General features: G+C 36.2%; 1 protein-coding gene across 2 annotated transcripts; it reads left to right on the forward strand.

Annotated features, from left to right (window-relative positions):
- The first annotated feature begins 416 nt into the window (after window positions 1-416).
- On the forward strand, window positions 417-16,194 carry l(2)k10201 (lethal (2) k10201). Of its 2 annotated transcripts, none has more exons than XM_069841783.1 (4): window positions 417-501; window positions 2,788-2,931; window positions 7,685-7,886; window positions 10,755-16,194. In XM_069841783.1, the coding sequence occupies exons 2-4, from the start codon at window positions 2,801-2,803 to the stop codon at window positions 11,793-11,795; spliced, it is 1,374 nt and encodes a 457-aa protein (XP_069697884.1). In that variant the 5' UTR covers window positions 417-501; window positions 2,788-2,800; the 3' UTR covers window positions 11,796-16,194. The 2 variants fall into 2 exon arrangements, with proteins under 2 accessions (XP_069697884.1, XP_069697885.1); XM_069841784.1 differs by having other exon boundaries at window positions 425-472.
- The last annotated feature ends 1,082 nt before the right edge of the window (window positions 16,195-17,276 follow it).

Genomic DNA, 17,276 nt, shown 5'->3' on the forward strand with positions numbered 1-17,276 from the left:
CATTGGTCAACACTTGCGAATGAAAGATGAATACCTGAAGCGCACATTGTGCATGTGAAAAGGAAAAACGCGCAAATTATTATTTGTCACTATAGACGATTGGTTGCATCATCATCATCATCATCATCATTCATCATCATCATTCATCGTCATCATCATCATCTAGTGTATACTGGGCTGGGATAAGCCTGCCACCCATCCGTGGAAGTATCTTCCTAATAGGAAAAACATGCCGTCTACGAATAAAGAAAAAAAGAAAGTTTCTTCATAATAGTTAATTTGCGCGAATTCTACTTGTAAATTATTTATCTATGTCGAGTTACTTGTGAAGTTACGTTTTAGTCCATTGAAACATTTAAAAGTTGAACGTTGGCCATACAGAGAAATCGTGAGGGATGTTATGCTTGAGAATGTTGGTGACATTGTGTACCTGTGTACCAAATTTGAGTAACAGTCGTAAGGATAAGAAGAGGTCGGTTTCTCGTCTTAAAATTAGAAAAGGTTGGTGGGGAAAATTTTAGAACACGGATTGCACCTACCAAATTATGTCTTAAAATACTAAAAAGAATAGATTTGTCTGCGTTTGTCGAATGTTCGTAACAGGTATTGCAAAGATTCTAACCTGGTTTTGTAGAGTGCGACGCATTAACAAGACGAGTGAGAGTGACGAATATGAGTATAGGCTGCTAACTTAAGAGAGTCTACATTAAGTAAAGGATATATTTGTACTTTCTTATATTACTGTGTATTTAATTTAGAAACTAAGGTCTAAATGATATCTCATGATTGTTAACTGAATTACTTAAAAATACGTTGTAAGACTTCCAATACAACTGCGTATTTGTAAGTCTGTCTTCACACATACACGCACTTGCATGCAGAAGTAGGCACCATACAAACTCAGGTGAAAGTGAAAACCTCCTTACTTACACTCGTGCAAAACTTGGGTAACAATAAAAGATACGAAATACGAAAAGCCTGAAATCCCATAAGGTCATCGGCCTCCTACAGGAGTGTAGGGTGAGCTGAAGGTCTACTACACTTGGGGAGCCAGTCCAAGAGAGCTTACACTTACAAACTAAACGCATAAACAAATTATACCATCTAAACATGAAAAACTATACAGACTAAACACATAAATTATGAGCAATAAAACAATAAAAGATACCTTTTCATTAATTTCCATCTACTGGACTTTTGTACATATTTTTTTATAATTGGGCCTACTTAGACATAAACTTACGTAACCATTGTATTGATTGAAAAGTAACTTTAAGTCATGTAAGGTTTGGTACAGTCGCTATTATACTTATGACATTTGTGTAGAATAAGTTACTAAGCAAATCAGTGAATAAAAGAAGAGTATTCTCGTAAAAATACAAGTATTTTCCTTGGACAAAAAATACAATAAGCTTAAAAATAAATATTTCACTAGGGACCAAATTTGTATTAAAACGACTTACGTACACATTACCGTGGATCACTAACTGTTCCAAATAAGTTAGTTCACTTATTGTTCATTCTTTTAATACTCGAACTTAAGGTCTCTTACAGTTGACTTCTTTTTAATTAGTCTCATATGATCCGTCTCAGAATACCGTGATTTGAAATGTTTGAATAGGCCTATAACTTGTGTAGCAAATGGACTAAGATCGGATCCCAGAATAAATGGTGCTCTAGTTCAGTGGTCGTCAGCACTAGCTGAAATGGTTAGAGTGTTAGCAGTGCAAGGAATTATGCTCCATTGTGCAGAAAGGATAGGGTGGCAGCATACCTGCCAGCAGCCATGGTAGCACGTTGGTGCTGTAAGAGAGCTGTGGGTAAGAGATGCTAGTCCGAGAGTACTACAGTGTGCTGACGACCGCTGCTCTAGTTCACAAGACAAAAGCTTTTTAAATGCCGATGAAAATTATTTGGTGCTGGTGATGAGCTTCCTATTATTTATTCAGTGATTTTCCACAATAAGTCCAGGCAAAGCCTTTGAAGACGAGTCCCGGTACAGGTAATACATAGAAACAGAATTTTTTAGGTATTGCTATACTCACTACAGATGTCCGGAAAATGCTGTAGCAATTTTAGTCAGAAAGCAAATGAAGCCCATTTCATTTCTGCAGGTTAACGTGGTCTCAATCAAGGTTTGGTCTCTAAAGGATTCCCCATTCTTTCTGAAATTGTTTCCGTGATATTAGAAGAGATTAGACTTATTTAGGAATTGGAAATAGGCACTTAGTGGCCCAAGCAGTACATTGTAAGACGTGGCAGGGCAGAAGGAAGCTGAAATGTTTTAATAATGTATCCTACTTAATAAAATAATATAGGCTATACATATATCCTGAAAATTGTTAGTTAGGTGAAATATTGCCCAACATTAGTATCAAAGCATTTATGAAATTGTGAATGCAAGTTCAAAGACATGATCATTGTAATGGAATGGACCCTATAATGTAGCAGAGTATTGCAACATGCATCTCGCCCTGGATCACGGTCCCAACCTCACCACGAATCACTGCAGATATTCTGTATTCCGAAATATGCAAGCAGTAGCATGTAGCCTATTATTGCATTTTCACGTGCTTCAATAAAGTGCCCAATTTGATGGCAGATATCAGCCATAGTAGGCCTATCTTCATAATGAGTAACTGATAGCCTATTATGTTCATTCTGCATTGTTGTTTTTTTACGATATTTTCCGATCATTCTGTATAATAGATGTAAACTTTTTCATTTCTATTTTAGTATCAGAGTTATAAAATATTAATTACTTACTTTTTTTTTTACATTTTTCAGATTATGGTGAAGAATGTTACGCCATCTTGGAATTGGTCGTAGAAAGCCCTCTGATCCATTTTTTTCAGAGGGTGATGCAGTATGCAGGGCAGATAAACGAGAAGGCGTTGTGGAAATAGATGAAGAAGAATTGTGTCATGACATGTAAGCTCGAATATTTTGTTGAGTAATTGAATTGTTGCTATGCTCACTATTATACTCAGTACTCACTCATTCAGAGTCAATTGACCTTTAATTTTAAAGATCAATGATACAATTTTTTTTAGTTGGCTATTTAACGACGCTATATCATCTACTAAATTATTTAGTGTTGGTGGGATTGGTGATGATAGCGAGATGGTATTTTGCGAGATGAGGCTGAGGATTCGCCTTACGGTTGGGGAAAACCTCGGAAAAACCCAACCAATCAGTCCAAGCAGGGATTGAACCCATGCTCGAGTGCAACTCTGGATCAGCAGGCAAGCGCCTTAGCCGATTGAGCTATGCCAGTGACTGATACAAATGTTTCCAGGACCATTTATTGCTGGAAAATGGCAGCTTGTCCAGTGCTTAGTACATAATTATCCAAATCTTTTATTATAGAAAATAGGACTAATGTTTTATTGTAGATTTAAACTGCGTAGAATGCTATTCCTCAACAATAGGACTCAAAGAAAACTTTACTGGCCATCACTTTTCCACGTGAAAATTCATCTCTCTGATTTCCATGATATCACAATCTTACCTTTACTTTACCTTACTCCAGATAATTGTATTATTACATTCATTAAAAATTTTTGAATATTAGATGCATGCTTCAAGGATAAATTACTATAACTTATAGATACCGAATACAGGAAAGTTTGTTTGAGAGTATTTGTTCTACAGATAGGTGATCCAGTAGAATATTCCGGATACAATAATGTTCAAATAGGATAAAATTGAATTGAATTGAACAATCAACCTGTGAAGCAAACAGTCCATAAAGGGCCAAGGCTGACCAACTGACTGCTGTCCTCACATCCACATGCCTCATTAGAGGTGTATGATCGATCATTCTACCAGAACGGAGATATTGTGTAGTTAGCACAATGATCTCCCAAATTGTTGTAGCAAGTTTTTGAAATTTGATTTTGCTACTGATCATAGCTCCTTAAATTCATCATGATATTGGGTGGGCACCAGTCTCATATACTTGTCGAAGTCCACACCTGTGGAGTAACAGCGCATCCAGCCGCGAAACCAGGTGGCCCGGGTTCGAATTCCAGTCAGGACAAGTTACCTGGTTGAGGTTTTTTCCCAGGTTTTCCCTCAACCCAATTTGAGCACATGCTGGGTAACTTTTGGTGCTGGACCCTGGACTTATTTCGCTGGTATTATCACCTATATCTCATTCGGACAATAACCTAAGATGTCAATACAGTGTTGTAAAATAACCTACTACTTCTCCTACTTGCCGAAATTTCAAGAGAAAATTTCTTTCCCATGAGAACTTGAAACAAGATGCATTCCATAACACGAATCCTAGACATGATGTGATGTTATGGCACAGGATGGATTGAACAATAGTCAACAGAAATTCGGTTGCTTTCTTTCCAATTTTGGGAATTTACCAACAGAGTTATGGAATCTCCTACATTAATCTCAGCTTAATTCATACCTGTTTTCAATTTTTACACCGTAAGTAAATATGTAGGCTTCTGTCTGAAAAAATATTTTTGGTAATACTGTAGGCACGTGGAACCTAAAATAATGCAACATTGGGTTGAAGCCATACTGAAGATTTTTTCTGACAGAAAATCCATACTTCTTGGCTGTGTTTGAATACACAACATTTGGGTCTAGAGACAATCACAGTAACAACTATACCACTGAGGACGATATTGTAAAAGGTACGTTTTCATGAAAAGGTTTATGTCACAATATTAATGTATTCTTTGTTGTGTGAAGTGTAACAAAATTGGTGTATTCTACAGGACATAGGCACAAGCAAAGTAACTAGAGTTCGAAGACTGTGCCAAGGTTAGAGTGGGTTAGATGAAAGAATAGTTAAGTGACAGGAGACTGAGGACTTGACAGATTTTGAATGGATTAGGTGAGGAAATAGCTAGTGACAGGAGGTGGAGGAGACGAGGTTAGATGAGGGGACAGTGACAGAAGGCGAGGACTATGGAGGTTGCCCCAGTTAAGGGTAGACGTTCTTTACTTACGTTTTTCACGGTGAGATTCCCTTTCGCCACAACCGATTGTGTTCACTGTGATGTCCACGCGCATGAACTATGGTTCTGCAACGCAATTTCCATTGCAGAAGAGTGTGCTGCAGAATAGAAAGAGGGATACTATGCGAAACATCCTGGCACACTTTCCACAAACCCTCTATTGAGATGGGACGTCTAGAAGCAAGGCCTCATTTCAGCAGAACAAAGTCGCAAAAATCCATTGGTGATGAATCAGGTGACTTCACTGGGATGTTGTTAAAAGGTACCACGTTAATACCTGTCTCCGCAGATTTCCGGTTATAATAGGCAAGGGATGCTCTTGATGTATGACTGAATGCCTTATCCATGTGGCTCCAAACATTTGGGCCCTTTGCCATACAATCGGGGAATCTTTTCATGAAAAAATTGGCCCATGACATTCTCTTGAAAATAGGCTGAATTTATCTTTACATTTTTCGCAACTCTGTGTATCTTGAGTTGCCCCTGAGCGCAGTAACCTGCAACCACCAGGAACTCCTTGGAAAACTTTTCTTTGTTTTCCCGGATGAAGTTGGAATGCCCCTTTTGTGGGGTTTGTTTGTATCATCTAGATAAATCCATGCCTCATCCAGAGAAACCATCCATTGCCACTTTTCACCTGCCAGGTGGTGTTCATACAGTTTTCTAGCATTGGTGAAGCGTTCTCTGAGGTGTTGCTCTTTCAACACATCTCCGAGTGCTTATGCAGCCACTCTAGATCCAAATTTTTATGGATTATGCGATAAACTGTGCCTTTAGATGTTCCAGTGCGGTTGGCGATGCTTTTTTGTATTGGTGGATTTTCTTGTGTCACTGCTATCCTCACCTTGGCCACTACTGCTGTTCTTCATGTGGGTTGCGTCCTTTGTCTCGTTAATTTTTTCCCGGATTGTGCTTGAGGTGGAAATCAATTTTTGTGCAGCAGTGTTATATAGTTCACACACGACTTACTTATGGTAAGACGTTTCATTTTACATCATTTTACAATCATTGAAAGACTGTAACCGGCATCAGATACCCCATAATGTACCCCTACCATAAGTCCGCAATTGTTGAAGCCGTTACTTACTAATTATAGCATCCGACTGTGCCAGAAGTATCTCCATACGCACACTGACACAATTGCAGGTGTTAGCTGTAAAAACGATTGTTGGGAGAGCCAATCAAATTCGTTCACCCTTACCTGGGGCAACCATACAGTATGATATGGTTAAAATGAGTAGCTAAGTCACAGGATGCCAAGGACTATGACAAGATTGGTGTGTGTTAGATGAGGGTATAGCTACAGCGCCTGAGAAATAATGTTGTGATTGACACTACTTGGATGAACTTGCAAGTATGGAGGCTCAGCATCACCTTGCCCAATCACAATTCATGACTATCACAAGACCCAGGGGTGACATGAAGGAACAAGCAATCAACGTTGTCACAATTTGTATTCTGCATCCAATTTCGCCATTGAAGACTGACAGCAAGTAAGAGGAAGTGTGACAACACTGTGCTCTAATGCAACGAGGCAGCAGGTAATGCCAACCACAGCCTTATTTCTCAGGCACTGTAAGTGATATATAACTTTTATATCGCATCGTCACTGTTTCCTATTTTTCGACCTGTTTTTAGTAAGTAAAACAAAAATATTTTGATACTCTATAAATCTTTATATTTTAAACATAATGTTACAAGAAAATCATGTCATGTAAAAGCACAATTCAAGATCATGTTAAATAAGTCTGATGTACAGGATCAGAGTCCACCACTTGGAGTAATGGTCGGTGTGCCATTGTGAAATTTGCGGACTTGGAATCGAATCCTGGCTGGGATAAGTTACTTGGTTAAGGTTTTGTCAGGATTTATTCCCTCTACCATTAGCGTAAATTTCTGCGTACCTTCCAGCGTATGGTCCTGAGGCTCATTTCACTGTCATCATTATCATCAGCAACGGAAGACTGTCATGTATCATCCATTTCCCTAGTACAGTTCGATAGCTGGCTTTTTTTATATATATGTGGAGGAGAGCCCAAAGGCTTCACCACTGCTTGATGCTGATTGTGTTTATCTCCTTGGATAGGGATGATTCTTTTAAGAGTTTACTGGGCCACATTGCTGTGAGTATCGTGATTCACTATTTGGTACCATCTATCGATTCAGCTACATAACACCCAGTTTCAGTGGAATGATTCAGCTACATCCAGATCCAAAAAAGTCCTTATGAAAACCCCTCATTCCCCCCGAGAAGTCTGCAGCCCCATTAGATTGATATCATTTGTATGTGAGTCAGGTACTACATCCTGGTGCATTCTCTGTCGACTTGAAACTAATGTTGAAAGATGATAGATGAAGTAGAAATTAATCAAGGTTAAATGAGTCTGAGGTCCAACGCCGAAAGTTACCCAGCAATTTTTCTTCAATTGGTTAAGGAGACAAAATCTAGGAAAAAATTCCAATTAGGTAACTTATCCCAACTGGAATTTGAATCCAGACCTACTCATTTCATGGTCAGACATGCTAACCTTTATTTCACAGTAGTGGACACTGATAGCTATTAGATTGTCAATGATCATTCCAGTCAGGCACTTAAGAAAGAAGTACAGGATCACAATGTATGCCAACAGCAAGTTAATAGTGCAGGATTTTGTACAATATTAATTTTGCTAAGATGTGAAATTTTCTTCTATCCACAGAGTTCCCAGATTCTCATGCCAGGTGCTCGGTTGCACATTGGAGTTCGACTCTGTGATGCAGTTTGAATTGCATTACAACTCAGCACATCGCTACTACTGTAGTGAATGCAAGAAGCGACTTCCTTCTCCTCATTTATTGGACTTGCACATTTCAGAGACTCATGACTCTTTCTTTCTTGCTCAGGCTCAGAGACAGCCAATGGTATGTAATGCAGCTGGTACACAGCATGGTTACCAAAATGTTTTTCAGCATTAGAAGTTAGATACTAGCTTTGTTTCTTAGTATTTATGATTAACTACAGTAGGTGTTAAAGCAGTGTATACTATGGTCAGAATTTCAATCCATTTTTGTAACTATATAAGGATGTAAAAAGGACTGTCGCGTTCTATAATTGAGTCCCTGTCACTACTTGTATACTATACTGTTGGCCCACATGCCTTGGATGTTGTTCTGAACAATTTAAAAATGTCTCATTTTGGTCTGTAGGCATTTCTTAGTTTCTTGTATGCTTTAATGAATATTTTTAAGCCTCTACATCAATGTGAGTGCCAAGTTCTGATACTCATTTTTGTCTATAGCGTAATAAAGCAGACTGTTGCTAATCCAGCCATTCCTTGCACAGAGGGGTGCTGGATTAACAAGAGTGCCGTATTACTGAGAATGCTTAAAATATAATTAAATTTAATGTTGTAAGCTGTGCCAACCACCTCACTTGTAGTTCTATATCGAAACTAGAGCATTCCACATGTGGCCAGCTTGTGTATACATATATAATTATAAAAATAATACAGAGTAACACATGGCACTGGTGCAAAGTTCGCACAGAAGTGATATAGAAAGCAGTACACTAGGAAGAGGCCAGATTAGTGTAATCAAAACAAAGATCTGGAACACATTATTTTGTCTTACACATCCATAAACCCTAAAAGTAGCAAATAAAGCCATCAGTACCAGTCACACAACATTCAGCTCTGCAACATACATTGACCACACCTGAATTCTGGCAACTGGTAGCAAGCATCTATAATGAACACAGATCAAAATATCCTTTATTTATTAGGAGAAACCGTACTTGAATGTTACAATAAACCCTATGCTCGTAGCATTCTGCAGGATAGATAAATAAGATCGATTTATTTTTGTATCCAAAACCAAAGCGATTGTTGATAAGTTTAGGAGGGCACAGTCTGATAACCTATTATGGACGTATTAATTAGTGATAGGTTCCCTTGTAACTTTGTTTCTGCCAAAATTCGCGATATCAAGGCCACAAGATGACCACTAGCACAGCGGCGGATTTTCAGGGGAGACAAGGGATTCCGTGCCTTCCCTAATATTTTACCAAAATACAAAATGGCATTATTCATTTCAGCTGAATTAATATCATAGTCGAGTTATAGCAAATGACGGACATTTTTCCTTTTAAATTAATTTTACTATTCAATACAAGTAAGATGTAAGTTATGTCAAGTTAGTGATACCCGCTCGCTATAGATAGTACCGAAAAAAAAAATAGATAACGCTGTAACCTGAATAGTCGACATCAAGCAGCCTGCAGTGTGTATGAGGGAGAGTGCAACAGCGGAGACAACTTTTGTATTGACTCATCTCATATTCAATTGAACAGAGCCATGAGAAGACAAATATCTGCTGCAATTTCTCTTATGGTTAGGTCTTGGTTTCCTGTAATGATGTCACTAATTTTCACAACATTGTCGGTTGTGAAAGTTGATGATCATCCTCTACTGGGATCATCTTCAAATGAAAATCTGCCATTATTAAATTGCTGAAATCACTTAAATACTCTCTTTTGGGTCAAAGCACTTTCACCATAAGCTGTTTTCAATTTTTCATATGCGTCTCCTACCTTAAATCCAAGCATGTTACTCAAGCTGGGACATCCCGTTAGCAGTGAACATAAGAGAAAAACACACTCACACTCTTCCCTTTCTCATACACAACTAGATGTGCAGGCAGAGCTACCATATTTTCTCAAATACCCAGCGAATTTTCTTTTTCGAAATACAAGTTAAAAAATATGGGTGCACAGCTTACTCAGAATGAAGTCGACAACATTGCCTGATTTTCCTCCTGTACAACTCCTAGGGTGGTAGTGCATGGCATTCATCTTCTTGCGTAGGTATTTCAATTGTTAAAATGGTTAAATATGGTGTTTGGATTAGCAGTACATGTGTCAGAATCAAGTTCAAGTGTGATAACTTGATAAGTGTATAGTTTGTGCATCTTACATATTCAATTATGAAAATGAGTACCACTAAAGATATGAGACTGCAATCCATTACTTGCAGCAAAGAACTTAAAATTTATGAAAGATTCAGAGAAATATAGAAATTGTGACGCATACTATTAATGTTGCAGATATCGTGTAAATTACTGATTAAGCAAGGCAACTGACCTGCATGCAGTGCATGCGCATGGGATGGGTTTGAAATGTGTCCTATTCTAGGATAAAATTTATGTACTGTTAACTGAACTGTATTTGTGTTTAATTGTTTTTAATTTGTAGTGATTACATTTGTTGTTTTTTTTTCCCCTTTCACAAGTGGGTTGTGTGGCTTATTTGAGGGTGTGCATGAGGTATTTATGACTAGGCGACGAACTAGAGAGTGAGGATAAAGAACTTCATCCTCATAAAACCTTTTCTGTTATTTCTTGAGTAGTGGTAGCTCTACTCACTCTAATTTTTTGTCACACCTCATTATTGTTAAGAATGTGAGAATTAAAAATATTTCTAATGATAGAAACAATTAAGGATAATCTTTCGTTTTTATTACTGTATATTAAATTTGGAAATTAAAAAAATGGACGTACATATTTTGAGCAAACAGTATGTAACAGAAGAAAATAGTGAGAGATTGGTGATTACTTTGTAAAATTATGCTAAATTCTCCCATTTTCTTTAAGATAACAAAAATTGTGTTGTGTAATGTTATAATTAGGAACACCTCAGAACAACACCCTCATGCCAAAATATTGATTATGATTGTAGTTATTATTTTTTTTCTTTCTTTGTTTGAGTATTATTAATATGTATTTTCTTTTTTGCAGTACCGTTGTTATGTGGAAGAATGTGATTTCGTATTTTCTGTACCACAAGAGAGAAGAAGTCATTGTATTGAGTATCATAAATTTCCACATGATTTCAGATTTGATGATGCAAAAAAACAAAAACCTGCTAAAGGTAGAGGGAAGAACAGTAAAGCAGGATCTTCAATGGAAGTAGATGCAAAGTCAAAGAAATCAAAACATAAGACTAAAATTGCAAAAACAACTTCTTCAGTTGAATTGATGGATTCTTCGGATGTTCAGCACATTTCACAAGGAACTATAGACAAAATGGTGCTCGAAGCTTCACGTGAAGAACAACATAAAAAAACAAAGGTTTCGCCTCTCTGTCTTGGTAGAGGCAGAGGGAAGCGGCACGTATACAGAGGGAACTCTAATGTTTTTAGTGCAAGTATTAATAAAAGTATCAAATCTGATTCACCCATACATGACAATGTTTGGGGTACTTCCGATTTGTTAGATGCCTTGCAGGTCATTAAAAATATTGAAAGTAAGACTTTATCAGAAGATATGAAAAGTGAACAAAACGAAAACAAGACTTTTTCAGAAGATATGGAAAGTGAACAAGATGAAAACAAGATTGTATCAGAAGATATGAAAAGTGAACAAGATGAAAACAAGACTTTTTCAGAAGATATGGAAAGCGAACAAAATGAAAACAAGACTTTATCAGAAGATATGAAAAGTGAACAAGATGAAAATGAGACTGTATCAGAAGATATGAAAAATGAACAAGATGAAAACAAGACTTTTTCAGAAGATATGAAAAGTGAACAAGATGAAAACAAGACTTTTTTAGAAGATATGAAAAGTGAACAATATGAAAACAAGACTTTTTTAGAAGATATTAAAAGTGAACAATATGAAAACAAGACCTTTTCAGAAGATGTGAAAAGTGAACAATATGAAAACAAGACTTTTTCAGAAGATGTGAAAAGTGAACAAGATGAAAACAAAACTTTATCAGAAGATATGAAAAGTGAACAAGATGAACAAGTATCACACATGTTGGATAGCAATTGATATATTAGTTAACGTCAGTTAAAACATAAAATAACTGAAGTTCTGTGTGTGTGGATATTATTAGTTTTTGTTTTTGTTAAGAATGTAAGAGTCTTAGCTTAGTTTCATATTCTCAAATATCGTCATTTCCCATAACTATGGTCCTGGAAGACAACTATGGTCCACGATACAGCCATTCAAAGAACATTATAGATAGCTGCAGTGACTTGACTTCAAACTACAGTGCAGCAAAAATATAAACGAGGTACTATATTATGAAGTACAAAATTTGAATGGTTGTATCGTGGACCATAGTTGTGTTCCAGGACCATAGTTATGGGAAATGACAGTACTTATTATTAGCTCCACTCTGTTCTATTTAGTTTTCAGACTTTCATATTAATAATGTCTTTTGTTTGACACAACAGTGCCATTGGGGATATATACCACGATAGTCAAGCTGAAATATACTCATATGCAATAGAAGTTCGAGTTTGAGAGATCAAAATAATTGTGTGTGGATTATCTCCAACTGCCATGATCTTCGCAAGCTTTCGGATCACTTCCAAACTGGTTTGAGATTGTCTTCTTATACAGCTAGCAAATCACATAGAGGTAATACTACCGTGGATGACAGTACATAAGGATATTGTGGGCAATGAAAGGGCCAATAATCTGGCAAGGAAAGGATCTGAAAAAACATTCACTGGCCCTAAGCTATTTGGAATTACAGAAATCACAATTGTGAGATAGTGGATGAATGAATTAAACAAAGATACTGGACAAATTGGAACTGTGTGGAACGACACTGTCACAGCAAGCTTATCATGGAGAAACCATCTTCATTACTTACTAAGTTGACTAACTTCAACTTGACCTAAAATCAGGGTAGTACTTGGACTGGTTACTGCAGTGTGAAGAAATATCTGCACATAATGAGCATATTTAGAGAAAACCCCATATGCAGGCCATGTGGAGAAGAAACAGTCTCCTATATTAATATTATCTTCAAAATATGTGAAGAGTTAGGACACGAGAGAAAAATCTTGAAGGAAAAATCTAGTACAGAAGTTGCAGAACCTGATTCAGTGAAGTTACATAAAAAATGTAAAGTAAAGAATAATACACTAGACCTTAAGGCTTTAGTGTTAGGGATATAAAATACTGCCTTCTGACAAGTCTGAATCAAGGCTTCATCTTTTAATTTCGACAGTTCACCTCTATAAAATAAACATCTTTACATCAGAAGAATGCACACAATTAGATAGCCAGGATTGAAAATTAACACTGACCACCTTCTCATCTGTAAGTAACTGAACACCAGAAAATGATAGGCAGCTGATTTAGCTAAATTGTACTGGATGCTAGATTCCAATTGAACTAGATGTTTTCAGCTGGAAGACCATTGGACGAAAATCTCGAAAGTCCTGTAATTCAGAAAAAAATCACAATCTCTCTACTCTGCTTGTAAATTTGACAGAGGAGGATTATTCTATGAATTTACCAGTTGAAAATGTTTCCTGTAAATTTTGATTTCAGAGACATCTGTCTTGTAAATTTTGCCTGAAGTCTTCTCGTTCATGATCATGGTTCTGTCATATTCCATTAATATTTAACCTGGGCCCCCCAGCTTTACTTCCCTACCAAAAAAAGTCATGATAAAAGAGTTTTATCACTCTTAAATCCACTGTACCAGCTGCGATTGAACTATCGATTGTCAAATCTAATGACAAGCTTGATAACTGCTACAATGATACATTGCCGAGCACATGTTCAAATAGAGCGCTGCTATGAGACTACCAGCTAGGCATAATCATTATTTTCTCATGTGCTCTCATTTGGAATAATAAATTCTGCCGTAAAGCTGTTACCACCCCAGAAACAGAATTTTTCACGCTGCTTAACAGTAGTTGAAGAAAGATTACATGCAATTTGTATACTTTACTGTGTTTATTGGTTGGATGATCGTTCTTTTCTGCTTCGGCATGTGGATGTGAGGCCAGCAGCTGGCTGGTCTGTCCGGGTCTTTAAGGGCTATAGCGCAATGGACAGATTGTGTTTTATTATTCTCTCTTCTTCTGCCCACAAAGCTATGAATGTCTATAATGACAAAGTTTTCACTGCATTCAGAATTCAGATATTTGCATTAAGTTTCGTGTAGTTAGAATAATCTTTCTGGTTATTTTAAAAAATATTTTACTTGTTCACATACCGGTACCAATATTTTTCAGTAAATTGTTTTTGATGCAACATTAAAAAGGGCACTTTAGAGAATAGTGAGGAATAGCACAAAGAGGAATGGTCTTGTCTGTCTATGTTTCTTCCTGGAAGTACAACAGAGTGTAAGAAGATTTTTTATTGACAATAGTAACTGACTGTATATACATAAATGACCTATAACAGACTTGGTTCATACTTTGAAAGGTAACTTGAGATTAATGCCTGACTATAGATTGTGCCATACATGGATATGTTATATCCTAATAAGGATATCTAAAGAAATTTTTAGCAATATTTTGAGTTACAATAAAAAATGAAATGGATTGTTAGCTAATAATCAGAGCATCAGCCTTCCATGCTGAAGATCCACGTTCAAATTGATAGTATTTTTAATGGACAAAGAAGATGTTTGTACAAATTTTCTTGGATTATTACCATTTTCTATGCTATCATTCCAAGAATTTACATCACTCACATTGTCGGTGCTCTACTAGTAACAGCCAGGTGTTTCTGAGACTTGTAAAATAATGAATGATGAATGACTAACCTGAACAGAAATTTTAAATAGCCTACTCTCAGTAATATACACGGTCCTCCACATACTCGTATGTTGCTTCCCTCATACTGCAAGCTCACAAGCAAACATTCTGATGGGGGCAGATAAAAAAGTTATTTTTTTTTTCTTTCACCATGTTAATAATATCAAAACAAGTGCTTGTACAAATTTTGGCCACTTGAACGCAACTACGAGGGCCATAAAAAATGTTTCCCTCACAGAAAGAAAACACAATTTCATTGAAAAAAAATTGGAACAGATACAACAACTTTTGAGCTATTTTTCAACATATTCTCTACTGAAATTGAGACATTTGTCATACCATGGGATCGACAGAGAGGTGCAGACGGCTGTCACACATTGGTTCTAATCCCAGGCAGCAGGACACAGGGCTATGAAAGTTGATCCCATGGTATGACAAATGTCTCAATTCCGGTGGGGAATATATTGAAAAATATCTCAACAATTGCTGTATCTGTTTTAATTAATCTTTCCATGAAATCGTGTCTTTTTTGTAAAGATTCCCAGGAAAACTTATTTTTTGCAGCCCTGGTAATTGCATTCAAGTGGCCAAAATTTGTATAAGCACTTGTTTTGACATTGTTAACATGTTGGAAGAAAAGAAATAATAACTTTTTTATCTGCCCCCATGAGATGTTTGCTGGTCAGCAGCATTTTCTGCCATACGCCTCACACAGTTACCACGAAATTGTCTGCCATTTCAACAGTAATAACTTTAGTTTCTATAACCTGGAAAAATAATACAGTAGCATGCATTACATTACTCAAGAATGAGTAATCCCTTCAGTAGCTCACAACAGACTGGTGAATTGCATGCATGCAATGCCAGACAAACACCCTTAACTTCAGAGCATGACAGGTGCACTGTTAGAGGCAACATTTCTGTACATCTCATGGCACCATATATGGTGGAATCTATATAAACATAAAATTAAAATGTACTACAGGTTACAGTAGTTGATGAAAAATGTCATTTATGGAAGACTTCATCCTGAGCTGTTTGATCATTCTGTCGTTAAATTTCAGAATGCTGCACACACAGTAATGTTCTATGAAAATCATAGTCTTTCCTGATCCTGACATGTGGCACTAGGTTCAGATGTTTTCACACCTTTTGAAATTAAGAACATCATTCAGCTTGTTCTGTTGTTGTGGACATGGTTAAAGGTATTGAGAGTTTCTCAGAAATGTTCATGCAGATTGTGCCCGATCAAAAATGTGGAAGTAATGTACCATGGATATTCCTGTAATAATTATGCATGTAAATTATTTATAGGTCAGCATAGATCCAATTCGTTATATTGTTAATGTCTCTGTTAAAATGTTTCTACAAGTAATTGCTTTCCCTTACTGCAGCCAGAAATTTCATTAATTAAATCATGTAAGAGTCTGCCTTTTTTATGTTTTTGTGTTTATTCATTAATTTGTGTGTTGTAAAGAACCTTTTGAAATGTTTGTAATTTTTTCTACTAGAATTTCTGTTAGAAATAAGTATGATGCTAATGTAATTGTAATTAAGTTTGTAAGCACATCATGGACATAGCTGCGATTTTGGCAGCAAATGATCTAAGACGTGGATATTTAGAGGAATTAATATTTTTAAATACATCTAAACCAACACAATCTTTATGGTTGCTTTTCACAAAGCTGTCATTTTGGAGATTAGAAACCTCAAATTGGATGGAGTTACGCAACAATAGACCAACAGACAATTTAAAAAAAAATTGAAACATTTGCACAATTCTGTTGTTGGCTCGGAAAAAATAAAGAATGTGATATCTGCATTTTCCTGCTATTTATAAGCAAAATGCGTTTATTGCATAAAATTTATTTATTTATTTATTTTTTTTTTTGCTTTGCAATATTAAATCAACTGCTGGTCTGTTATTAAAAACCGGTTAGCCCCTTTTTTTTTTAGTATTGTGCTATTTTTCTAATAGTATGAATGTTACAATACTTCTTGCGTAAAATGTTTAATAAAAACCAGATTTATTTCAATGGCGAGTGTCTTGAAAACAGATTTTTGGCGGTTGGTCTCTTGTTGCATAACTGTCCAGTTGTAAGTTTGATCGTACCTTCAGAATGATTGCAAAAAGAGAGAAATAATTTTCCATTTCTTTAAAATCACAAAACCTTCTATCTCTAAATTCTGAAAGTAATATTTCCTGGATGTTGCAGTATTTATCTATTTCTGAATCAAAAACATTTGAAAGTGACTTCAGACGAGAAAAATGATAAAACTCATTTTCTTTCAATTGCACTTTCCAAACATTTATCATGGAAAAAGATTTCACTGCGTCATACATGAAGGGTACACGGGAATATCAAACAAGGTCCATCAAAAATCGAAATTGAGTTAATAGTGCCATCTGATAGTAGAAGGGAAGTACTTTCATGTGGCTGCATTGGTTTTATATAAGAACGAAAATTGTCCTCGGTATTCTGCGTTAAAGTTTCTGTATACTTTGGAAGAATGAACAATGTCACATCCATCCCAAGAAAGAACGAACAATGTCCATTTTAAACACAGAAACTAATGCAGACATCTGTTACAAACTCGATCTTAGAGTCATAGCACATTGCTGGTTAGTTTATTTTTACATATTCCAATACGATCTGTATTATACAATAATAATATTATTAAATGACTGTATGATGTTTAGCTGTTATTCCATGTGACAATAAATTATATTAATTTTCATTAG

Source organism: Periplaneta americana, chromosome 12 (genome assembly GCF_040183065.1).
Source record: "Periplaneta americana isolate PAMFEO1 chromosome 12, P.americana_PAMFEO1_priV1, whole genome shotgun sequence".
NCBI lineage: Eukaryota > Metazoa > Arthropoda > Insecta > Blattodea > Blattidae > Periplaneta > Periplaneta americana.